Raw genomic sequence first — 25066 nt, 5'->3', positions numbered from 1 at the left:
CAGTAAAAGCACACAAATCACGAACATTTAGGAAAGCATTTCAACCGGAAGTACTAACGTTTTACGGGGTGAAAGGGCATATTATAACTCGACAACGTTAAATATCTTTATGGTTATAATAGTTTTGAACATATGCATATGTTTTATTATTATGTAAATACATGTAACTTAATTTTAAATTAAGAAGTATGGGCAAAATTAGCTATTTCTTCCTTTAATATGTCGTGGTGAATCGTTCATTTTCGTTGTTGTGACCGAGATTCGCAGTAGGATTGCTAGCTAGTACATACATAAATCGCTGTTCTGGTCAAGAAGGCCAAATAGCGACAAGGTGAGAATAAAATACCAATACTTCATTCCTATGTGACCATGCCGATTGTATAGTTTACAATCTTTGGATTTAGTAACAGCCAGCCGCTGAAAAATCAGTGCGATGTCCGGTGTCCTTGACTTGTAGTTAGCTAACATTGAACGCTTTAACTTGCTAACCTAGAAAGCATTCAACACCAACTCGAGTGGGGAGAAAACGTCAACAGCTGTACCAGGGCTAACATTAGAGATAGGGGAGACCGTTAGATGTAACTTAACTGACGTGGACATGGATTCACTCTTATTTTGACTGTGTGTGTGACAACTTCTAGCAAGGGTGTCCGATTTTGTAACATCTTGAGTTTACAGCTCGTTACCCATTTGCCATAGATCACCGGTAGTGGTGCACATATATGATCATAATTAATCAAACTAATGTAATTTGTTATGACATATGTAACCCATACAGTGAATTACTCCTAGATAAGATAGCTAGAAGTATTAGCTATAGCCACAGTAGCCAGTTGTTTGACTTCTGCGCTCTCTCTTTCTAGCGTCATGTTGCGTTTGCCATCCGTTAGCCGCGCGCTAGCAGGGGCAGCCAAGGGCAGCCTGGCCCCCTCCAACAATGGTAAAGATCGTGTGTGCACCTTCAAGCTACTTGGATACATTCATGTGTTTTGAAGAGAACACTCACAATTTCTCTCTAGGGTTTCTGGTTGCTTTGAAGTGTAATCTTTATCTGTGTTTGCAGTGCGTACCTCAGCGAGAGCTGCCAGTAACATGGTAGAGGTGTTTGTTGATGGGAAACCAGTGGAGGTGCTGCCTGGAACCACTGTGCTGCAGGTAACCTTTGAACTTTGACCTCACCCTTACCCCAATCACCCTGTAGGGTTAAATTCTAGGCCTGGTGACTAATTAGGGTTGTGTGTTTTATCGTGACTGACTCATTGTATCTGTGTGTGTTTAGGCCTGTGAGAAGATGGGGGTGCAGATTCCTCGGTTCTGCTACCACGAGCGCCTGTCCGTGGCTGGGAACTGCAGAATGTGTCTGGTGGAGATTGAGAAAGCCCCAAAGCTGGCGGCCGCGTGCGCCATGCCAGTGATGAAAGGCTGGAACATCCTGACCAACTCAGAGAAGACCCGCAAGGCCAGAGAGGGAGTGATGGAGTTCCTGCTGGCTAACCACCCTCTGGACTGCCCCATCTGTGACCAGGGAGGAGAGTGTGACCTTCAGGTAAAAACACACTCTGGATGTGTAAATGGACACACACACACTGACTGACTGTTGTGTTTTTGGGTTTGGTTTGTGTCTCAGGACCAGTCCATGCAGTTTGGTTCAGACCGCAGTCGTTTCTCTGAGGACAAGCGGGCTGTGGAGGATAAGAACATTGGACCACTCATCAAAACAATCATGACCCGCTGCATCCAGTGCACACGCTGCATCCGGTGAGTGTACTATGCTCAGTATGTCCCTCTCAGCCACTGTACTAGTCTTTCTCCTCTTTGTTTGTCCTTCTCAGCCACCGTACTCCTCACTCTCTCTCTCCCTTCGCTTGGTTTAAAAAATATATATATATATATATATATATATATATATATATATATATATATATATATATATATATATATATATATATATTACTACCATTCAAAAGTTTGGGGTCACTTAGGGGTCTTTGTTTTTGAAAGAAAAGCTTTTTTTTTTTGTCCATTAAAATAACATAATATTGATAGTGTAGACATTGTTAATGTTGTAAATGACTGTTGTAGCTGGAAACGGCTGATTTTTAAACAAATGGAATACCTACATAGGCGTACAGAGGCCCATTATCAGCAACCATCACTCCTGTGTTCAATGGCATGTTGTGTTAACTAATCAATTTTTAGAATTTTAAAGGCTAATTGATCATTAGAAAACCCTTTTGCAATTATGTTAGCACAGCTGAAAACTGTTGTGCTGATTAAGGAAGCAATTACAACTGGCCTTCTTTAGACTAGTTGAGTATCTGGAGCATCAGCATTTGTGGGTTCGATTACAGGCCAATTTCTAGCATGGAATAGCCTTAATTTCTCAGAACAAGAATAGACTGCCAAGTTTCAGAAGTTCCTTGTTTCTGGCCATTTTGAGCCTGTAATCGAACCCACAAATGCTGATGCTCCAGATACTCAACTAGTCTAAAGATGGCCAGTTTTATTGCTTCTTTAATCAGAACAAGTTTTCAGCTGTGCTAACATAATTGCAAAAGCGTTTTCTAATGATCAATTAGCCTTTTTAAAATGATAAACTTGGATTAGCTAACACAATGTGCCATTGGAACACATGGTTGCTGATAATGGGCATCTATGTAGATATTCCATTTAAAAAAATCTGCCGTTTCCAGCTACAACAGTAATTTACAGCATTAACAACGTCTGATCAATTTGATGTTATTTTAATGGACCATTTTTATTTTTCCAAAACAAGGACATTTCTAAGTGACCCTAAACTTTAGAACGGTAGTGTATATTTAACTTTTATTTAACTAGGGAAGTCCATTAAGAAAAACATCTTATTTACAATGACGGCCTATCCCGGCCAAACCAGCTGGATGACGCTGGGCCAATTGTGCGCCGCCCTATGGGACTCCCAATCACAGCCGGGTGTGATACAGCCTGGATTTGAACCAGGGACTGTAGTGACGCCTCTTGCACTGAGATGCAGTGTCTTAGACCGCTGTGCCACTCGGGAGCCCCAGTATGTCCTTGTCATCCACTGTATTCCTCTCTCTCTCTGCTCGGAGTGTCCTTCTCAGCCACCGTACTCCTATCTCCACTCTGTATACATTCTAATGCTAGGCCTTTGTGCCCAAATGCCAGTTTTGCCTGTGAGATTGCAGGCCATGGGGTGGTATTGACCAGTTGATTTGATTGTTTTTTTTCTCCCTATGCCAGTTTTGCCAGTGAGATTGCAGGTGTAGAGGACCTGGGTACCACAGGCAGAGGGAACAACATGCAGGTGGGAACGTACGTGGAGAAGATGTTCATGTCCGAGATGTCAGGAAACGTCATCGACATCTGTCCCGTAGGAGCCCTCACTTCCAAACCATACGCCTTCACCTCACGACCCTGGGAGACCAGGTAAGTGTGTGTTTGTAAAAAGGACGATGGAACTACACTCTAGATCTAGTATATAGACATGATAGAGGTGTAGGCAGTACCATTGTTGAGTGTGTAACCTTGCTGTGTGTTTGCAGGAAGACAGAGTCTATAGATGTGTTGGATGCAGTAGGCAGTAACATCATTGTGAGTACACGTGGTGGAGAGGTGATGAGGGTTCTGCCCCGCCTGAACGAAGACATCAACGAGGAGTGGATCTCAGACAAGACCAGGTGAGACATAGAACCTGCCCACACCTGGCCCTAACCACGCCCCTTACCTGTCTATCACCCTGCAAACAGCTGGGACTTCAATAAGTATATATAATGTGTGTGTGTAGGTTTGCGTATGACGGTCTGAAGCGCCAGAGGCTGACCCAGCCTATGGTGAAGGACGCGTCAGGACAGCTGGTCCCCACATCCTGGGAAGACGTACTCACACGCGTGGCTGGAGCAGTAAGTCTGTGTAGTGTCTGTCACTGATGTGTCTGTCACTGATGTCACTCAACAGACATGTTGGACACTGTAGGCAATGACATTGTTTTCTGTCTGTCTGAAGATCTGAAGTGGTGTCTAATCTTTATGTCTGTATAAAAAGTTAGTATATACAGTACATTTCAAAAGTATTCAGACCCCTTGACTTTTCCCACATTTTGTTGCGTTACAGCCTTATTCTAAAGGTGATTAAATCTTTTTTTCCCCCTCAATTTACACACAATACCCCATAATGACAAAGCAAAAAACGTTTTTTAGAAATGTTTGCAAATGTATTAAAAATTAACATATTACATTTACATAGGTATTCAGACCCTTTACTCAGTACATAGTTGAAACACCTTTGGAAGCGATTACAGCCTTGAGTCTTCTTGGGTATGACGCTACAAGCTTGGCACACCTGTATTTGGGGAGTTTTTCCCCTTCTCTGCAGATCCTCTCAGGCTCTGTCAGGTTGGAAGGGGAGCGTCACTGCACAGCTATTTTCAGGTCTCTTCAGAGATGTTTGATCTGGTTCAAGTCCAGGCTCTGGCTGTGCCACTCAATGACATTGAGACTTGTCCCGAAGCCACTCCTGCATTGTCTTGGCTGTGTGCTTAGGGTTGTTGTCCTGTTGGGAGGTGAACCTTCGCCCCAGTCTGAGAACCTGCTCCAGAGTGCTCAGGACTTCATCAAAGATCTCTCAGTACTTTGCTCCGTTCATCTCCATCCAGGCCAAAGTGTTCAATCGTGGTTTCATCAGACCTGAACCATCTTTTCTCATGGTCTGAGAGTCATTTAGGTGCCTTTTGACAAACTCCAAGCAGGCTGTCATGTGCCATTTACTGAGGAGTGGCTTCCGTCCGGCCACTCTACCATAAATGCCTGATTGGCGGAGTGCTGCAGAGATGGTTGTACTTCTGGATGTTTATCCCATCTCCACAGAGGAACTCTGGAGCTCTGTCAGAGTGACCATCGGGTTCTTTGCCACCTCCTCAGTTTGGCCGGGCGGCCAGATCTAGGAGGAGTCTTAGTGGTTCTAAACTTCCTCCATTTAATAATGACGAAGGCCACTGTGTTCTTGGGGAACTTCAATGCTGCAGAATTTTTTTGGTACCCTTCCCCAGATCTGTGCCTTGACACAATCCTGTCTCAGAGCTCTTTGGACAATTCCTTCAACCACATGGCTTGATTTTTGCTCTGACATGCACTGTCAACTGTGGGACCTTATATAGACAGGTGTGTGTGCCTTTCCAAATCATGTCCAATCATTTGAATTGACCACAGGTGGACTCCAAGTTGTACAAACATCTTAAGGATGATCAATGGAAACAGGATGCACCTGAGCTCAATGTTGAGTCTCATAGCAAAGGGTCTGAATACTCATGTAAATATTGTATTTCTGTTTTGGAAAATACATTTGACAACATTTCTATAAACCTGTTTTCGCTTTGTCATTGTGGGGTATTGTGATGTCATTGTGGGGTATTGTGATGTCATTGTGGGGTATTGTGATGTCATTGTGGGGTATTGTGATGTCAAAATGGGCATTGTGTGTAGCTTGAGGAAATACATTAATTTAATACATTTTAAAATGAGTCCGTAACGTAACAAAATGAAGGGGTCTGAATACTTTCCTGAATGCACTGTATGTATGTTTAGGTATCATGTGTGTGTATAGTTGCAGGGAGCCCAGGGCAGTGACGTAGCAGCCATAGCTGGAGGCATGGTGGATGCAGAGGCTCTGGTGTCTCTGAAGGACCTGCTCAACAGACTGAACAGTGACAACCTCTGTACCGAGGAGGTCTTCCCTGATGCTGGGGCTGGGTGAGTCAGGGTGAGGGTCTTCCCTGATGCTGGGTGAGTCAGGGTGGGGGTCTTCCCTGATGCTGGGTGAGTCAGGGTGGGGGTCTTCCCTGATGCTGGGTGAGTCAGGATTGGAGGTCTTCCTTGATGCTGGGTGAGTCAGGGTGGGGGACTTCCCTGATGCTGGGTGAGTCAGGGTGGAGGTCTTCCCTGATGCTGGGTGAGTCAGGGTGGGGTCTTCCCTGATGCTGGGTGAGTCAGCGTTGGAGGTCTTCCCTGATGCTGGGGATGGGTGAGTCAGGGTGGAGGTCTTCCCTGATGCTGGGACTGGGTGAGTCAGGGTGGAGGTCTTCCCTGATGCTGGGACTGGGTGAGTCAGGGTGGGAGTCTTCCCTGATGCTGGGACTGGGTGAGTCAGGGTGGGAGTCTTCCCTGCCACTGGGGCTGGTTAAATCAGGGTGGGGGAGCGTGCTGAGTCAGTGGGGAGGGAGGGGAAGAAAGGGTGTGGGAGTAAGGGGTGAGTAGTGGGGAAGGAGTTAATGGGAGTGAGTTGTGTTATGGTTAGATTATGGTTGGTTATGGTATATTAATAATAGTTTGTATTATGGTAAGTAATAGGTTGGCTCATGATTAGTAAAAGGTTGTATTGTGGTTTGTGTAGCTCTGACCTGCGTTCCAACTACCTGCTGAACTCTGGGATCAGTGGCATTGAGGAAGCTGACCTGCTGTTACTTATAGGAACCAACCCTCGTTACGAGGCCCCACTCTTCAATGCACGCGTCCGCAAGAGGTACACACACACACACCTAAACTCACTCACACACACACACACACCTAAACTCACACACGCACACACACCTAAACTCACACACACACACACACGCGCACACACACGCACCTAAACTCACTCACTCACACACACACACACACACACACACACACACACACACACACACACACACACACACACACACACACACACACACACACACACACACATCTAAACTCACTCACACACATCTAAACTCACTCACACACACACCTATCCTTGCTGTGAGGTCCCGCTTTCTTCAACAGATGTATCCAAACGGCTACCTGCACAAACACACACACATTAATTGATGTCTGCAGCTCACACACACACACACACACACCAACTTGCAGTAGGAAGCCTCCCTCATCATCTCCCCCTCCCCTCTCAGCTGGTTGCATAATGAGTTGAAGGTGTCTGTGGTGGGGAGCAGTGTGGATCTGAGTTACACTTACGACCACCTGGGAGAGTCCACTCAGGTGCTGCAGGACATCGCTAACGGAACACACCCCTTCTGCCAGGTAACCACGGCCACCACAGACCAGGAAGGGATTGGTGGGGGGGGCCAGTCGGCGGGAGCGGGGGTTGTATTGTTGTTGATAGAAATGTTGTAACAAACATTGTTACAGATAGGAATGACTTGAATAAACCTGACATGATTGGTCATTCTGCATGACAGAGAAGCACGTCTGTTCTAGAATCTAGTCAATGTATTTCCACCTGCCTTCCATAATGGTGTGTACTACTGGACGTGATCCAGCTCTGTTTGTGGTTATGCACTGCCCTAACCTTTCCCCTGTCCCTCTCTCTCTCTCCCCGCCAGGTGCTCGCGCAGGCCAAGCAGCCGGTAGTGGTGGTGGGCAGTGCCTCTCTTCAGAGGGACGATGGAGGAGCCATCTTGAGCTCTGTGCAAACCATCGCCCAGAATTCCCGGGCCAGCAGCGGAGTGGAGGAGGGCTGGAAGGTCCTCAACGTGCTGCACAGGTTAGCATGCTAAAGCTATCACTGGGCTAACTTCTAATCGCATTTAGCATCCAGCTATTATTAGCATTTAGTATATAGCTAATATTAGCATTTAGCATCTAGCTTTTACTAGCATTTAGCATACAGCTAACAACTTAGTCTATCCCTACTAGCATCCAATCATCATCCAATCAAATAAAGGTGGGAAAGAGAAAAAAAAAATCTGTGTGTACTAGCGTCCAGTCATATTTTTGTCTATCTGCAGGGTAGCCAGTCAGGTGGCAGCCCTGGATCTGGGCTACAAGGCGGGGGTGGAGTCTATCCGTAAAGCCCCGCCCAAGGTTCTGTTCCTGCTAGGAGCTGACAGAGAATGCATCACCAGACAGGACCTGCCTAAAGACTGCATGATCATTTACCAGGGTACACACCTATCTGTACACACACACACACACACACACACACACACACAGGACAGCATGTTCATTTATCAGGGTAGAACACCCAGTGCACTTCCCATGACACACACCATTGTCATGCTATATACAGCATATGTATGGTACTTGTGTGTATCGTTGCCAGGTCACCATGGAGATGTGGGTGCCACCATGGCTGATGTCATCCTGCCCGGCGCGGCGTACACTGAGAAGAATGGAACATATGTCAACACAGAGGGGAGGAGTCAACAGACACGCGTGGCCGTCACTGCGCCCGGCATGGCCAGGGAGGACTGGAAGATCATCAGAGCCATCTCCGAGGTACACACACACACACACACACACACACACACACACACACACACACACATATCGTATACATTTCTTGAAGACGCTGTGGGTGTGTGTGGGTGTATATGTAACTGTGTGGGTGTATATGTAACTATGTGTGGGTGGGTGTATATGTAACTGTGTGTGTGGGTGTATATGTGGGTGTGGGTGTATATGTAACTGTGGGTGTATATGTAACGGTGGGTGGGTGTAATATGTAACGGTGGGTGTAATATGTAACGGTGGGTGGGTGTAATATGTAACGGTGGGTGGGTGGGTGGGTGTAATATGTAACGGTTGTTGGGTGGGTGGGTGTAATATGTAACGGTGGGTGGGTGTAATATGTAACGGTGGGTGGGTGGGTGGGTGTAATATGTAACGGTGGGTGGGTGTAATATGTAACGGTGGGTGGGTGTAATATGTAACGGTGGGTGGGTGGAATATGTAACTGTGGGTGGGTGGGTGTAATATGTAATGGTCGGTGGGTGGGTGTAATATGTAACGGTGGGTGGGTGGGTGTAATATGTAACGGTGGGTGGGTGGGTGGGTGTAATATGTAACGGTGGGTGGGTGGGTGTAATATGTAACGGTGGGTGGGTGTAATATGTAACGGTGGGTGGGTGTAATATGTAACGGTGGGTGGGTGGGTGTAATATGTAACGGTGGGTGGGTGTAATATGTAACGGTGGGTGGGTGGGTGTAATATGTAACGGTCGGTGGGTGGGTGGGTGTAATATGTAACGGTCGGTGGGTGGGTGGGTGTAATATGTAACGGTCGGTGGGTGGGTGGGTGTAATATGTAACGGTCGGTGGGTGGGTGGGTGTAATATGTAACTGTGGGTGGGTGTGGGTGTATATGTAACTGTGGGTGTAATATGTAACTGTGGGTGGGTGTATATGTAACTGTAGGTGTATATGTAACTGTGGGTGGGTGTATATGTAACTGTGTGGGTGGGTGTATATGTAACTGTGGGTGGGTGTATATGTAACTGTGTGGGTGGGTGTATATGTAACTGTGTGGGTGGGTGTATATGTAACTGTAGGTGTATATGTAAGTGTGGGTGGGTGTATATGTAACTGTGTGGGTGGGTGTATATGTAACTGTAGGTGTATATGTAAGTGTGGGTGGGTGTATATGTAACTGTGGGTGGGTGTATATGTAACTGTGGGTGGGTGTATATGTAACTGTGGGTGGGTGTATATGTAACTGTGTGGGTGGGTGTATATGTAACTGTAGGTGTATATGTAAGTGTGGGTGGGTGTATATGTAACTGTGGGTGGGTGTATATGTAACTGTGTGGGTGGGTGTATATGTAAGTGTGGGTGGGTGTATATGTAACTGTGGGTGGGTGTATATGTAACTGTGGGTGGGTGTATATGTAACTGTGGGTGGGTGTATATGTAACTGTGGGTGGGTGTATATGTAACTGTGTGGGTGGGTGTATATGTAACTGTGGGTGGGTGTATATGTAACTGTGGGTGGGTGTATATGTAACTGTGTGGGTGGGTGTATATGTAACTGTAGGTGTATATGTAAGTGTGGGTGGGTGTATATGTAACTGTGGGTGGGTGTATATGTAACTGTGTGGGTGGGTGTATATGTAAGTGTGGGTGGGTGTATATGTAACTGTGGGTGGGTGGGTGTATATGTAACTGTAGGTGTATATGTAACTGTGTGTGGAGGTGTATATGTAACTGTGGGTGTATATGTAACTGTGTGGGTGGGTGTATATGTAAGTGTGGGTGGGTGTATATGTAACTGTGTGTGTATATGTAACTGTGTGTGTTGCAGCTGGCGGGGCTGACTCTGCCCTATGACTCTGTGGATGAGGTGAGGGGTCGGCTGGCCGAGGTTTCTCCTAACCTGGTCCGCTACGACGACGTTGAGGAAGCCAACTACTTTAAACAGGCCAACCAACTCTCACAGGTAACCCTTAACCTTTTACCCCTAACCTCAAACTCTCACAGGTCAGAACATAACCTTGAACATTCCACCCCTTAACTGACTTTTCTTTACGATCAGCTGTTATGAAATCAGAAATGGAGACTGTGGTCTTTGACACTGAAATTGAGAGCAACCTCAACTGTCCTTTATTTCTCTGTCTCTCTGTCTGTCTCTCTGTGTCTCTGTCTGTCTCTGTCTGTCTCTCTGTCTGTCTGTCTCTCTCAGGCTGTGAATCAGACTCTTCTAGCAGATCCTCTGGTCTCTCCTCAGCTGACCGCTAAAGACTTCTATATGACAGGTATCATAGCACAGCTGGGAATGTGTTGTCAGACTGATGAGAGGGTGGAATGCACATGGATAACTGGTGGGATCCTCTCGTTGTGTGTGTGTGTAACATTCTCTATCTCTCCCATAGATCCCATTAGCAGAGCGTCTCAGACCATGGCCAAGTGTGTGAAGGCCGTCACAGAGGGAGCTGACGCCGTCGATGAACCATCCATCTGCTGAACTCATACACACTCAGCTAAAACATACACAGTGATGTTGCTCTCCTTTATTTAAGTTGTTTTTTGCTGATTGCTGTAAAGATGTTCGAGGGAAGAGGCTTTGTTAAAGAAAGCTGAAAATGAAACTGTACTCTGATTATGAATAAAATCCTATCCTGTAGCACTCTGTCCTTGTGTTATTGCCCTCATGAGGTCATCTCCAACACCACTGTTTGTCCTTTGTTCCACACACATTATAACAGTTTTCTGTCTTGTTTCTACTTTGTGGAGTTGAAGCGTTGTAGCCAACACAGACTGACGTCAGCAGAGATGTTCTGTTCTAAACCTGTCAGACATCAATTTCATTCAGACTCCTGTCTTGAACTTCCCTAAGACGTATTTCAGGGTGTGGAGAGCTAATGGCAGGACAGGTCAAATGTTCTTCTGTAGTGCCAGATGTGTGGGGAACGGTATCGTAGGTGCCTGCTGTTATGTCCTCTCCCCAGGGGTGGTAATAGATGGGGCTGGCGAGAGGAGTCTGTTCACGTGGTGCAGATTGTGATTTGTGTGCTGGGGCTCGCTGTGCTGTTCAGTGTGTTCTGCCTAGGCTATGACCTCATCACAAGGACCGAGAGCGTGGTCACCTTGCTGACCTCCAAAGATGCCATGGTGGAGGTGTACTACAGTAGTGCTGGACCCAACAGAGTGGAGAGAGTAGGAGACAGAGATAAGCTGTGAAGGAGACCGAGAAGCTGTGGAGGAGAGAGAAGGAGACAGAGAAGCTGTGGAGGAAATAGAATACAGAGAGATATGTTGTGGAGGAGAGTGGAGACAGAGAAGCTGTGGAGGAGAGAGAAAGAGATGAGCTGTGGAGGAAATAGAATACAGAGAGATATGTTGTGGAGGAGAGAGAAGGAGACAGAGAAGCTGTGGAGGAAAGAGGATACAGAGAGATATGTTGTGGAGGAGAGACAAGGAGACATAGATAAGCTGTGGAGGAGAGAGGAGACAGAGATTAGCTGTGGAGGAGAGAGGAGACAGAGAAACTGTGGAGGAGAGAGAAGGATACAGAGATAAGCTGTGGAGGAAAGAGGATACATAGAGATAAGTTGTGGAGGAGAGAGAAGGAGACAGAGATAAGCTGTGGAGGAGAGAGGAGACAGAGATAAGCTGTGGAGGAGAGAGGAGACAGAGATAAGCTGTGGAGGAGAGAGGAGACAGATAAACTGTGGAGGAGAGAGAAGACAGAGATAAACTGTGGAGGAGAGAGAAGGATACAGAGATAAGCTGTGGAGAGAGAAGGATACAGAGATAAGCTGTGGAGGAGAGAGAAGGATACAGAGATAAGCTGTGGAGGAGAGAGAAGGATACAGAGATAAGCTGTGGAGGAGAGAGAAGGATACAGATGTAAGCTGTGGAGGAGAGAGAAGGATACAGAGATAAGCTGTGGAGGAGAGAGAAGGATACAGAGAGAAAAGTTGTGGAGGGGAGAGTGGGAGACAAAGAGATCATTTGTGTAGGACTGCGTGGGAGACAAAGAGATCATTTGTGTAGGACTGCGTGGGAGACATAGAGAAGCTGTGGAGGAGATAGTAGGAGACAAAGAGATCATTTGTGTAGGACTGCGTGGGAGACATAGAGAAGCTGTGGAGGAGATAGTAGGAGACAGAGAAGCTGTGGAGGAGAGCATGGGGTGTCTGGATGGGGACTGACTGAGATTCAGAGATGTGCTAGAAGAGCTCTGGACCCAAAAGAGTGGGAGAGAGAGTGGAACATCTTTGGTCATGGACTGACTGAGCTCAAACTGCCTACACTACCAATGTATATTAAAACTATATTCTGGGATGTATGGACTGTTGCATTTGCACTATGGACTATTTTTTGGACGGTACTATATCCATTACACTTGTCGTGTCTTTGGCTATGCCAGATTAAGTGATATGACATTCTATTCTATAAAATAATTTATCTATAATTAATATCACCTGATTGAGCTAATCATGTAAATGTAATTAACTAGAGAGTCGGGGCACCACAAAATAATATTTATAGAGCTGTTATCTTCTGAATAAACTCTTAAAGACCTAGTAATATTTTACATCAACAGCAGTCAACATTAATCGTCATCTTATTTCAGTCTCATCTGAAAGTTGTAAATTCTTGGTTATCTGCACGAACCCTGGCTCACAAGTTGAATCAGCAATACAAAATTGGGTTTAATTATTTATTTACTAAATACCTAACGAATTACACATACACATATTTAAATCATAACTTGATTACAAATGACGTCATAAAGGAAAACGTCCCTAGCGGGCGGAACAGATATGACAGCTTGTTACACAAAAAAAAAGGGCTGGGTTTGAGTGAAAGAGCGGGAAGACTGATGAACAAAGGGCGAAGCTGTGCTATTGTAAATACAGTATGTTATGCATTCTAAATTACCGCCCGAAAAGGAAAATGCAATAAATATTTACTCTGAGCTGCGCTTTGGTAGGTTGGTGGTAAATGGAAGGCCGTGTTGCCCAACCGAGTCATTTGAAGAATGTCTCTGCTGGTAAATTGAATAAGTTGTAGTAACGTCGTTGTTTGGTAGATGGGATACTCTATCTGTTCCTTCCTAACCCTCGTTTGCAGCGGCTGTTGCTAACTCAAAGGCTAGGTTGAGGTATCACTTCTGTAGTGATTAAGAGTAGTGAATAAGAGTTCAAAGTTCATACCATTCACAACCAAAGCTTATGCTGATGTTGGCTTCGTTCTGTAGTTATTATCTGAACCACACTGACATCGGACCGTCGTCCTACATCCTCGGAACAGGAGGTTATATTGTCGTCAAGGCTTTATATAGGAAGGGAGAGGAGGGCGTGTTTGAAAAGTTTTATAGCCCATGTCCCTTCACAGGGGCGGGCCACTGATTGAGCAGAGGCCAATCTTATGAAAACCCAAATCTCACATTTTAGAAGCTAAAATCACATTTCATCCCATCACGAATAATTTCATATTCAAACATTTAAATTGAACAACAATTCCATGTGAATCCGATAACTCTGATGTGTAGACTTTCCACTGTCATCTTATCATTGATGAGAATGTCTCAGATGACAACCGAACTGACATCATATTCATTAAGTACCACCGCATATGTTCAATTGGTCGGATTACCAGAATATAGTTAATTTCCCCCCACCTTCTGATGTTCCCAGAATCTCTATGTTAACCAAGGGTTTTGCAAATGTAACACCAGTAGGGTAGAGAGAGAGGAAAAAGTGGGGAAGAGGTATTTATGACTGTCATAAATCTACCCCCAGGCCAACGTCATGACACTCTGTATTACTGTCTGCCTGTATTGTATTGTACTGTTGGTTGTGTTTATTATTAGTGTATGTTAATCCTGCCAGCAACAACAGCCCCTCTGGGATGAATAAAGTTAACTGAATTGAATCACAGCACCTTCGTTCATAATCCTACCTTATGTGTGTATCCAGGAGTTGTTCCCTATGTGTGTATCCAGGAGTTGTTCCCTATGTGTGTATCCAGGAGTTGTTCCCTATGTGTGTATCCAGGAGTTGTTCCCTATGTGTGTGTCCAGGAGATGTTCCCTATGTGTGTGTCCAGGAGTAGTTCCCTATGTGTGTGTCCAGGAGTTGTTCCCTATGTGTGTATCCAGGAGTTGTTCCCTATGTGTGTATCCAGGAGTTGTTCCCTATGTGTGTGTCCAGGAGTTGTTCCCTATGTGTGTGTCCAGGAGTTGTTCCCTATGTGTGTATCCAGGAGTTGTTCCCTATGTGTGTGTCCAGGAGTTGTTCCCTATGTGTCGTGAAAAGGGCACAACAAAACCTTTTCCCCCTCAGGAGACTGAAAAGATTTGGCATGGGTCCTCAGATCCTTAAAAGGTTCTACAGCTGCACCATCGAGAGCATTCTGACTGGTTGCATCAATGCCTGGTATGGCAGCTGCTCGGCCTCCGACAACAAGGCACTACAGAGAGTAGTGCGAATGGCCCAGTACATCACTGGGGCCAAGCTTCCTGCCATCCAGGACCTCTATACCAGGCGGTGTCAGTGGAAGGCCCTAAAAATTGTCAAAGACTCCAGCCACCCAAGTCATAAACTGTTCTCTCTGCTACCGCACTGCAAGCGTTACCGGAGCGCCAAGTCTAGGTCCAAGAGGCTTCTAAACAGCTTCTACCCACCAAGCCATAAGACTCCTGAACAGCTAATCAAATGGCTACCCAGACTATTTACATTGACCCCCCTCCCCGTCTTTTATAACGTTGCTACTCTCTGTTGTTATCATCTATGCATAGTCACTTTACTAACTCTACCTACATGTACATATTACATAAAATATCTGGTACTTCCCTGTATATAGTCTTGCTATTGTTATTTTACTGCTGCTCTTCAATTACTTGTTTATTTTATTTCTTATCTGTATTTTATTTAACTGCATTGTTGGTTAGGGGCATTGTTGGTAAGTAAGCATTTCACTGTAAGGTTATATTATACCTGTTATATTCGGCACATGTGCCTTATACAATTTGATTTTGATGTGTGTATCCAGGAGTTTATCCCTATGTGTGTCTCCAGGAGTTGTTTCCTATGTGTGTATCCAGGAGTTGTTCCCTATGTGTGTCCAGGAGTTGTTCCCTATGTGTGTGTCCAGGAGTTGTTCCCTATGTGTGTGTCCAGGAGTTGTTCCCTATGTGTGTATCCAGGAGTTGTTCCCTATGTGTGTATCCAGGAGTTGTTCCCTATGTGTGTGTCCAGGAGTTGTTCCCTATGTATGTGTCCAGGAGTTGTTCCCTATGTGTGTGTCCAGGAGTTGTTCCCTATGTGTGTATCCAGGAGTTTATCCCTATGTGTGTCCAGGAGTTGTTCCCTATGTGTGTCCAGGAGTTGTTCCCTATGTGTGTGTCCAGGAGTTGTTCCCTATGTGTGTATCCAGGAGTTGTTCCCTATGTGTGTGTCCAGGAGTTGTTCCCTATGTGTGTATCCAGGAGTTGTTCCCTATGTGTGTATCCAGGAGTTGTTCCCTATGTGTGTGTCCAGGAGTTGTTCCCTATGTGTGTGTCCAGGAGTTGTTCCCTATGTGTGTGTCCAGGAGTTGTTCCCTATGTGTGTGTCCAGGAGTTGTTGGCGTGTTGTGAGGAGGATAACGGTGAGATCAAGGAAGGAATGGACATCCTGCTGAGGGCCTGTATGTGTGTGTGTGTGTGTGTGTGTGTGTGTGTGTGTGTGTGTGTGTGTGTGTGTGTGTGTGTGTGTGTGTGTAAGAGACATCATTTCAGATAGGAGAAAAGATACTTCTTTACTGTTCAGTAGTACAGACAGTGTGGGAAGGAGAGACAGTGAGAGCATCATTCAGTGGTACAGTGAAAGCATCATTCAGTGGTTCAGTGAGAATAACAGTCAAATGCACAGATACACTGCATGGAACATACCTCTACAGGTTATATATTAGACTTACAATAAACTATAGAGTTAGAATGTGTGAGCCTCATTTAATATTTTAAATGTTCTCTTTATAGCACTAATGTGGCACAAAAAACCTCTTTAGGCTAGATATAACACAATATACAGTACATTAAAAAAGGTATCCTGACTTTGTAGAAACCTGGGACTCAACACTTCATCAGCCTGGGACTTGGCCAAGAAGAGGACAGCATGGAGAACCAAATGACAAGGAGCTAGTGAGTGAGATGCTGACTTTAGTACTGGACATATTGTCTCATAGTATCACATCATGTTCTACTGCTTCTCTTGATATGTACACTTACACATGGGAAAGATTGTGTGTAAAGTCAGGTAGAACAAGGGGTTCTGGGTTAGGTGAGAGGGTTGTGGGTCAGAGCAGGGGGTTGTGGGTAAGGTCAGGTAGAACAGGGGGTTGTGGGTAAGGTCAGGTAAAACAGGGGGTTGTGGGTAAGGTCAGGTAGAACAGGGGGTTGTGGGTAAGGTCAGGTAGAACAGGGGGTTGTGGATAAGATCAGGTAGAACAGGGGGTTGTGGGTAAGGTCAGGTAGAACAGGGGGTTGTGGGTAAGGTCAGGTAGAACAGGGGGTTGTGGGTAAGGTCAGGTAGAACAGGGGGTTGTGGGTAAGGTCAGGTAAGGCTCCAGATGATGGTGATCGCCGCTACAATGCCATTTAGGACCGCCACACTGTAGCTCATGTGCAAGGAGTGACCTGTCACCTGCCTGAGACACACACACACAATTAGACATCAAAGGTGGCAACACATAGACAGCTTGGGACTGTAAGGTTCTATCTGGAAAAAGATGATTCTGAGATAATTGGCTTTAAAGTCCTGAAACCTCATTGGTTTAAATGATGTCAGCAATTTTGACCTGAGGTATTTAGACTACTGTTTAGGTAGAGAACATTGAACAGAACAAGGTTGTTTCAATAACTACATGTTGACTAAAATACAGATAGAACCTTATAGTCCCAAGCTCTCTATATGTCATCATTCTCTTTACACACGTGTGTGTCCTGCTATCTGGGCTTGGGAGACAACAGGGAGCGATGGAACAAGAGGATTTAGGAAAAGGACAAGAGAATTAGGCTAAGGCCAGTGGAAGAGTTAGGGAATGTAGGTTAGTCAGTAGAAGCTTCTGAGGGGAGGACGACTCATAATAATGGCTGGAATGGAGTCAGTGGAATGGTATCAACTACATGGTAACCACATGTTTGATATGCCTGATATCATTCCATTGACTCCATTCCAGCCATTATTATGAGCCGTGTGTGTGTGCGCGCGTTACCTGAGGTGGCCAGGGGACAGGGGGGTTGGGGGGAACGTGCCGGGCTCAAAAGAGTCAAAGTAGGTGATGGTCCATGTGAAGCTACAGCAGCAGAACCCTGCTAGCACCGACATGACCAGAACACTCCAGAACCCTACAGAGAGGGGGAGGAGAGAGAGACAGAGGGAGAGAGAGAAGGGGGGGGGGTAAAGGGGGGAGAGAGAGAGAGGTGGGGCGGAGGGGAGGGAGAGAGGGAGAGGAACATGTTTTGTTAATTTTCTATTCTGGAGGCTTTGTCTGTATGAACTTTTGTGAACAGACCTGTACTTGCCTAGGAGTCTAACCTCTGAGCCATCCTCTCCAATCACTCTCTCATTCTGCATCTCTGAAACACAAACACAGAACAAACAGTATACAGAAGTGACAAGATGACATATTTACATAACAATTAACAGAAAGCAATATCATTCAGCTACTGTCCAAGAGGGTCTTCATCCGCGCATGCGCAACTAGAATTCTGTAACTCTTGACAGACGATGTACCTTTCAAGATGAGGTAAACAAAGGCGCAGAATACTGCAACGACCGACATCACCATAGCACAGCAGAGCATGGAGAAAATCCTTGCGGTCCACAGTCTTCGGTTGTCCCAAAAACTCTGGTCCGGTTTGACCGGACGCTGCCGGTGTTGTATGTCCATCTTGGTAAAAGTCAAGTTATACAACTCAAAAACGTTGAACTAGTTGTCAAAGCAAGCACACGCTAGATATCAACGTACCGAAGTTAGTTTCCTCTCCCAAACTGCCTTCCTTCAATTAGTGACACGCACGTTGTTAAAATAGAATTAGGATGTATTTTAATAGTATCACTGCCCTATGTAAATAATGTAATGTAAAGTTATTTCAACAAGTCCCTTTTTCGTAACTTTCTAAACTTCTGACAATGCTTTCAAAACATAGCTCCTTCCTCTTCCGTATCCGAAAACTAAGCCCGCCCTAATAACGTAAATCCAACCGAATAGCATAACTTTTCCTGACGCAACCAATGAACATCTTGTCTATTGGTTTGAACACGTCTATCATCTTCTTTTCTCACCAGTGTTCAGTAGGTTACACCTTATCTATACTTGACCTAGAGTGACGTTCAGCAGAGCACAGTGTAGCTAAACAATTTGCAACATCATTATCAAACAATGTTGAAAGAAAGTGTACCAAAACACGCTTCAGCCCAGCTTGAACAAAATGGACTCAGGTGCTCGACTGAGGGACATTCCTTACCCCAAGACACTTCAACGGGTGATTATCCACTAAAATAAAGATAAATGATTATTCTGTATATATCCCATACATTAGGCCAAATATATCTGTAGCACAACTGTCCAGACCAGATTATATTTTAAATTACGTGCACCTACCTGGTCAGACATGAAAACGTTTGAGAAAACCTGTTGCCAATTTTATCAACAGTAAACCCGTTATCTTAACTCTGTCTATATGTTTTCATTTTTTTTTTTTAAATGACGTGCAACTCCGTCTGTTTCCTTGAATCCTCCCATCTCTGCAATAATACAAATCCTATACAATGTATTAATCTGACAAATACGACAGTGACCAATCTCTCAGGATTTGGCTTGGACTAGAGACAGTTAGAGAACGCAACATTGTACGTGTCCCATTATAGTGTTGCCTATGCTAAAACGGGCTTTTGGGAACTAGAGTCCTCTATTAATCTCTATGTTTGACTTTTACTATGTGTTTCTGGCCTCTTGTGGCAGCCTCAATCAGTGATGACTTTTCATGATTGACTTTTCATTTCATGTAATACACAAACACTGTCCTCTGATATTGATGGAGGATATACACAAACACTGTCCTCTGATATTGATGGAGGATATACACAAACACTGTCCTCTGATATTGATGGAGGATATACACAAACACTGTCCTCTGATATTGATGGAGGATATACACTAACACTGTCCTCTGATATTGATGGAGGATATACACTAACACTGTCCTCTGATATTGATGGAGGATATACACAAACACTGTCCTCTGATATTGATGGAGGATATACACAAACACTGTCCTCTGATATTGATGGAGGATATACACAAACACTGTCCTCTGATATTGATGGAGGATATACACAAACACTGTCCTCTGATATTGATGGAGGATATACACAAACACTGTCCTCTGATATTGATGGAGGAACACTGTCCTCTGATATTGATGCAATAACAGAGTTTTTCTTTGGAACCATCTTTATTAGAACAAAGTTCTAAAGGGGAAAGAGGGTGAGTCTATCCCAAACGCACTTTACGACTGTTGACGAAGTCCGACACCTTCACCATCCCATCACGCGCCTTCCTGAGAGACAGACAGACAGACAGTCAGAGATACACACATTTTGTGCGAAGTCAATTTTGTTTCTCACACCTGTGTCTCCTGGTACTTGAGAGCTTTTGTTTTCACTGTGTAGCTGCTGTGTAATTGTAGTGTAGTTGTTGTGTCTCTGTTAAGTTGTTGTGTAGTTGTTTTGCAGCTGTGTAGTTTTTTTGTTGCTGTGTTGTTGTGTAGTTGTATAGCTGTGTAGCTGTGTTGTTTTTCGTGTAGTTGTGTAACTGTTCAACTCACGCCTGAGCCTCCAAGTAGGTAATGGTTCGGTCTATCTGGGCCTGGGACACCTCTTTGTCCACCGCTGCCAGGTAGGAGTAAAGGAAGCGGAAGGTCTCAAAGGGGACGCAGGCGTCTGGGGGCTTACACGAGCTGTCTGAGTTCAGGATGTACAGCGCGTGGGTTATGGCGTTCTTGATCGTCTGCCAGAGAGAAGTCAGAGGTCACCAAGATAACGGGCCGAAAGGTCATTTGATAATGTCTGTATGTTATTAAGTGTGTGTGTGTGTGCAACATGCATGCATGAGTGTATGCTTGCATGCATGCACAACATCATATGTACCCCTCCCAGATAGCTGCAGCACAGGGCGAAGAATTTTATCCAGTCGAGTTGGTCTCCGAAGCAGCCCACTGTCATGATGTGTCTGAGAAGGTCGTCAGCCAATCCTAACGACCGCCACAGCTTGCTCACCTCCTTCTTACTGACTGTGCCATTCTTATGTAGCTGGGAAGGGGAAGGGGGGGAGAGAAGGGGGTAGGGAGACGGGGACAGAGAGAGAGGGTTCACGTTTATGTGTGTGTGTGTGTGCACACGCGTGAGTCATGTCTAGCTGTGGTGTGTTTGTGTGTGTGGCCCGGTACCTTTTCGTGCATTGTGGTGAGTACCTCAGGTGTGAGGTCCATGGTGTTGGGGGTTACCACTTTGTCTGGTGTCCTGTTCACAGGTAACGTCTTCCCCTGGACCAGAGCACTGAAGTACCTGTAGCAGACATGCATACCAGCACAATACTGGGTTTAATACAGCAGAGCAGGAATCCTGGTCTTGGAGGACTGTAGTGAATGTATGCAGGCATATTATCAACACAGTTCAGCTACAACTGACCTTAGATCAGTGGACTTTGTCCCCTATAGGCCCTGGTCAAAAGTAGTGCACTATGTAATGAATAGGGTTCCATTTGGGAAGCAGATGAGGTCAAGGGCCAACTTTCATCCTTCTCCTCTCAGAAGCTACAATACTAAACTGACCTTGGATCAGTGGCTAGGCATAACTTCAAGCTACTCACAGTGTGGCCCATTCCAGCAGGTCTTCAGGTTGTGTCCGGATGGCGTCCTTGGTGAACTGCTTCAGAATGCCGGGGAGCTCTGGAGGGATGACCACTGTTTTACCTGTGTGAGACATTCTAAACCCAGAATGGGAACCAGAGGCAACAAAAACACCTGTATGATGAAAAGAAAATGGTATTTTAACCTCATTCTTGCAATATCTGCCTGACTCTAAAATAAAAATGTTATAGGCCCAATGCAGTCATTTTTAAGTCAATATCAAATAAATGATTGTTAACAATGAAGTACCGTACTGTAATAGATTTATATTAAAATCAGCCGAAGGGTTTTTATTTATTTTAAATATTTTCTACATGTAGAATAATAGTGAAAACATAAAAACTATGAAATAACACATATGGAATCGTATAGTAACCAAAAAAATGTAAAACAAATCAAAATGTATTTTATATTTGAGAATCTTCAAATAGCCACCCTTTGCCTTGACAGCTTTGCACATTCTTGGCATTCTCTCAACCAGTTTCACCTGGAATGCTTTTCCAACAGTCTTGAAGGAGTTCACACATATGCTGAGCACTTGTTGGCTGCTTTTCCTTCACTCAGCAGTCCGACTTATCCCAAACCATCTCAATTTGTTTGAGGTCGGGGGATTGTGGAGGCCAGGTCATCTGATGCAGCACTCCATCACTCTCCTTCTTGGTAAAATAGCCCTTACACAGCCTGGAGGTGTGTTGGGTCATTGTCCTGTTGATAAACAAATGATAGACCCACTAAACCCAAACCAGATGGGATGGCGTATTGCTGCAGAATGCTGTGGTAGCCATGCTGGTTAAGTGTGTCACCACCAAAGCACCCTCACACTATAACACCTCCTCCTCCATGCTTTACGGTGGGAAATACACATGCAGAGATCATCCGTTCACCCACACAGCGTCTCACAAAGACACGGCGGTTGGAACCAAAAATCTCCAATTTGGACACCAGACTAAAGGACAAATTTCCACCAGTCTAATGTGCTTGTGTTTCTTGGCCCAAGCAAGTCTCTTATTATTGGTGTCCTTTACTAGTGGTTTCTTTGCAGCAGTCTCCTGTGAACAGTTGATGTTGAGATGTGTCTGTTACTTGAACTCTGTGAAGCATTTATTAGGACAGCAATTTCTGAGGCTGGTAACTCTAATAAACTCTGCAGCAGAGGTAACTCTGGGTCTTCCTTTCCTGTGGCAGTCCTCATGAGAGCCAATTTCATCATAGCGCTTGATGGTTTTTGCGACTGCACTTGAAGAAACTTTCAAAGTTCTTGAAATATTCTGTATCGTCTGACCTACATGTCAAGAATGATGGACTGTCGTTTCTCTTTGCTTATTTGAACTGTTCTTGCCATAATATGGACTTGGTCTTTTACCAAATAGGGCTATCTTCTGTATACCACCCATACCATGTCACAACACAACTGGTTGGCTCAAATGCATTAAGAAGGAAAGAAATTCCACAAATTAACTTTAAGAAGGCACACCTGTTAATTGAAATGCATTCCAGGTGACGACCTCATGAAGCTGGTTGAGAGAATGCCAAGAGTGTGCAAAGCTGTAATCAGGGAAAAGGGTGGCTATTTGAATCTCAAATATAAAATATATTTTGATTTGTCAAATACTTTTTGGTTACTACATGATTCCATGTGTGTTATTTCATAGTTTTGATGTCTTCACTATTATTCTACAACGTAGAAAATGTTAAGAATAAAGAAAAACCCTTGAATGAGTCGGTGTTCTAAAAGTTTTGACTGGTAGTGTGGCTTTTACCAAAAAAAAAACATTTTAAAAGCAAGAATTTAGCTAGGAATGTCTGAGTGGGGAGGGTAACGCTGAATAGTGAGGTTTGGAACTCCCGCATGATGATGTCAACATGGAAAACCGAAACTCACGCCTATGCAAAACCACCTGATTAGAAGGTCCTATGTAGATTGTTATATTCAATAAGCAACTATCAGGAAATAACACTGATACAAAAAATCTCACTTTTACAGTGTTAGTTTCATCAGCTGTTGTACATGATTATATAAAATACAGGAAAACTGAATTTGGACTGCACTGGGACTTTTAAATTGCAGGCCTATAGCCCACTAAAAACTGTGGATTCATTTATGAAAGCCATGTAAATCAATTAAATAATTCACCTGTAAAAGACGGTGCAGTTCTCTGCGCTTGATCAGACGACGTAAACGCTGTGAAAGCGGGAAGAACAGTAGCAGGTGATGCGCCGGTTATTTTGTATCAGTTTGTGATTCCCGCGTAACAGACGGCAATTGTGACGTCACAGTGTGTGCTCCTGGGTGTGTGTGAAATGAAAAATAACAAATGTCCGCACTGGGGCGACATTTCCTCATGTTTTATCATTTGCAGCTCTCGACAGACATTTCTGGGACATTTTCGCAGTAGAATAGTAGTTGATCTATACGAGACGATAGTTTACCTTGAGTCATTCTACCCATAATCGAATAGTAGGGCTATATAACTTTCCTAAGATAAATTAGTTAAACTAAAAGTGATATCCGATATGCCAACATTCCCTTTTATCTTTTATATTTGACAGACATGAATCATCATGTACATCCATATTATAAAGCAGTGATAGATTTAATTAAAAAGGCAAAAGGTAGAAGGGAAGGGAGAGATAGATGGGGCACGTGTGTGTGCGCCTGCTTGCTTGCATTTGTGTGAGTCACAGGAGGTTGGTGGCACCTTAGATGGGGAGGACGGGCTTGTGGTAATGGCTGGAGCTGAGTCAGTGGCGATTTTAGCATGTAAATCATGGTGGGGCAAAATCCCCAAACCAATTTTAGAGGCATACCAGCAAAGCCACTACACAACACTAAACAATGTATTAATTGCACAATAACGGTGACAAACAGAGCCCACAAACTGTTAGGGCCTACATAAAGCTGTCCTGACACGGAGCTTTGTTTTCAGCACCACGGAGTGAATCCTTACCACCGCTACACCTGGCTATCAGTGGAGCCTTGTCTGGCAGCGAAATAGTTCATTCAGCCCCATTTACTACCTTTTATCAAACATAGCTGATATGGCTGACTTGCTTAATCAAATGTGGTTTCTACTGACAACAGAGATGTAAAAACTATGGCATAAGGGAACGACAAACGGATAAGAGGCAATCCCTAATTTCGATAAAGACATTAATGAACGAGCTAGGACGGACGTAGTCAATATAACTATTTGTTCAACACTTTTGAAATGTACAGCGCCAGAATTCAGAACATGGGCCGTTCTTACAGTATTCTCCCTGTACACCAAGTCAGAACCAAAGGATAAATAGATGGGGCATATAAGCAGCAAATGAAAGCTCTTGCAATATTCAATAATTACATTTCTCTAAAACAGGCTATAGTCTACATGTGCAACACCAAGTCAGAACAGTAGGCAAAGTTATGAGGGGGAAAGGGACCAAATCATTAGGGTGAGACACATCGGCTACTAACAGCTTACGACACAACATACACTTAGTATTACTCTCTTAGGAAATCTGAAAAAAAAGGTTGAATCATGACGACGTCAGTGATCTTCATGTCGAAACTGTCACACCCTGATCTGTTTCACCTGTCTTGTGCTTGTCTCCACCCCCCTCCAGGTGTCGCACATCTTCCCCACTATCCCCTGTGTATTTATACCTGTGTTTTCTGTTTGTCTGTTGCCAGTTTGCCTTGTCCCATCAAGCCTACCAGCGGTTGGACTGCACTGCACTGGGACTTTTAAATGGCAGGCCTATAGCCCACTAATAACTGTGGATTAATTTATGAAAACCATGTAAATCAATTAAATAATTCACCTGTAAAAGACGGTGCAGTTCTCTGCGCTTGATCAGACGACGTAAACGCTGTGAAAGCGGGAAGAACAGTAGCAGGTGATGCGCCGGTTATTTTGTATCAGTTTGTGAT

General features: G+C 44.6%; 3 protein-coding genes across 6 annotated transcripts; 1 reads left to right on the top strand and 2 right to left on the bottom strand.

The window, feature by feature from the left end:
* The first annotated feature begins 44 nt into the window (after nucleotides 1-44).
* LOC110528737 (NADH-ubiquinone oxidoreductase 75 kDa subunit, mitochondrial) lies at nucleotides 45-10875 on the top strand. 2 transcript variants are annotated; one of them, XM_036982265.1, is made up of 17 exons: nucleotides 45-331; nucleotides 864-940; nucleotides 1064-1155; nucleotides 1280-1546; nucleotides 1628-1758; nucleotides 3244-3429; nucleotides 3546-3680; nucleotides 3788-3902; nucleotides 5602-5747; nucleotides 6388-6516; nucleotides 6929-7058; nucleotides 7361-7521; nucleotides 7766-7920; nucleotides 8080-8255; nucleotides 10057-10191; nucleotides 10435-10507; nucleotides 10625-10875. In XM_036982265.1, the coding sequence occupies exons 2-17, from the start codon at nucleotides 868-870 to the stop codon at nucleotides 10714-10716; spliced, it is 2196 nt and encodes a 731-aa protein (XP_036838160.1). In that variant the 5' UTR covers nucleotides 45-331; nucleotides 864-867; the 3' UTR covers nucleotides 10717-10875. The 2 variants fall into 2 exon arrangements, with proteins under 2 accessions (XP_036838160.1, XP_036838161.1); XM_036982266.1 differs by having other exon boundaries at nucleotides 48-331; nucleotides 1076-1155.
* Nucleotides 10876-16422: 5547 nt separating this feature from the next.
* Nucleotides 16423-18454, bottom strand: LOC118965228 (ADP-ribosylation factor-like protein 6-interacting protein 6). The gene is made up of 4 exons (XM_036982257.1): nucleotides 17978-18454; nucleotides 17767-17820; nucleotides 17457-17589; nucleotides 16423-16889 (listed from the first exon to the last, which is right to left on the bottom strand). Exons 1-4 carry the CDS (start codon nucleotides 18132-18134, stop codon nucleotides 16796-16798), a joined length of 438 nt encoding a protein of 145 aa, XP_036838152.1. The 5' UTR covers nucleotides 18135-18454; the 3' UTR covers nucleotides 16423-16795.
* A 1188-nt stretch (nucleotides 18455-19642) lies between these two features.
* LOC110539057 (ropporin-1-like) lies at nucleotides 19643-23414 on the bottom strand. Of its 3 annotated transcripts, none has more exons than XM_036982256.1 (6): nucleotides 23291-23414; nucleotides 21117-21270; nucleotides 20719-20812; nucleotides 20396-20557; nucleotides 20074-20255; nucleotides 19643-19806 (listed from the first exon to the last, which is right to left on the bottom strand). In XM_036982256.1, exons 2-6 carry the CDS (start codon nucleotides 21230-21232, stop codon nucleotides 19740-19742), a joined length of 621 nt encoding a protein of 206 aa, XP_036838151.1. In that variant the 5' UTR covers nucleotides 21233-21270; nucleotides 23291-23414; the 3' UTR covers nucleotides 19643-19739. The 3 variants fall into 3 exon arrangements, with proteins under 3 accessions (XP_036838151.1, XP_036838150.1, XP_036838149.1); XM_036982255.1 differs by having other exon boundaries at nucleotides 19648-19806; nucleotides 20695-20812; nucleotides 21117-21233; nucleotides 23291-23408; XM_036982254.1 differs by having other exon boundaries at nucleotides 19651-19806; nucleotides 20695-20812.
* Between the last annotated feature and the right edge of the window lie 1652 nt (nucleotides 23415-25066).

The sequence above is a fragment of the Oncorhynchus mykiss genome, chromosome 7, assembly GCF_013265735.2.
Source record: "Oncorhynchus mykiss isolate Arlee chromosome 7, USDA_OmykA_1.1, whole genome shotgun sequence".
Lineage (NCBI taxonomy): Eukaryota > Metazoa > Chordata > Actinopteri > Salmoniformes > Salmonidae > Oncorhynchus > Oncorhynchus mykiss.
This window is presented reverse-complemented; position numbering and strand designations above follow the sequence as displayed.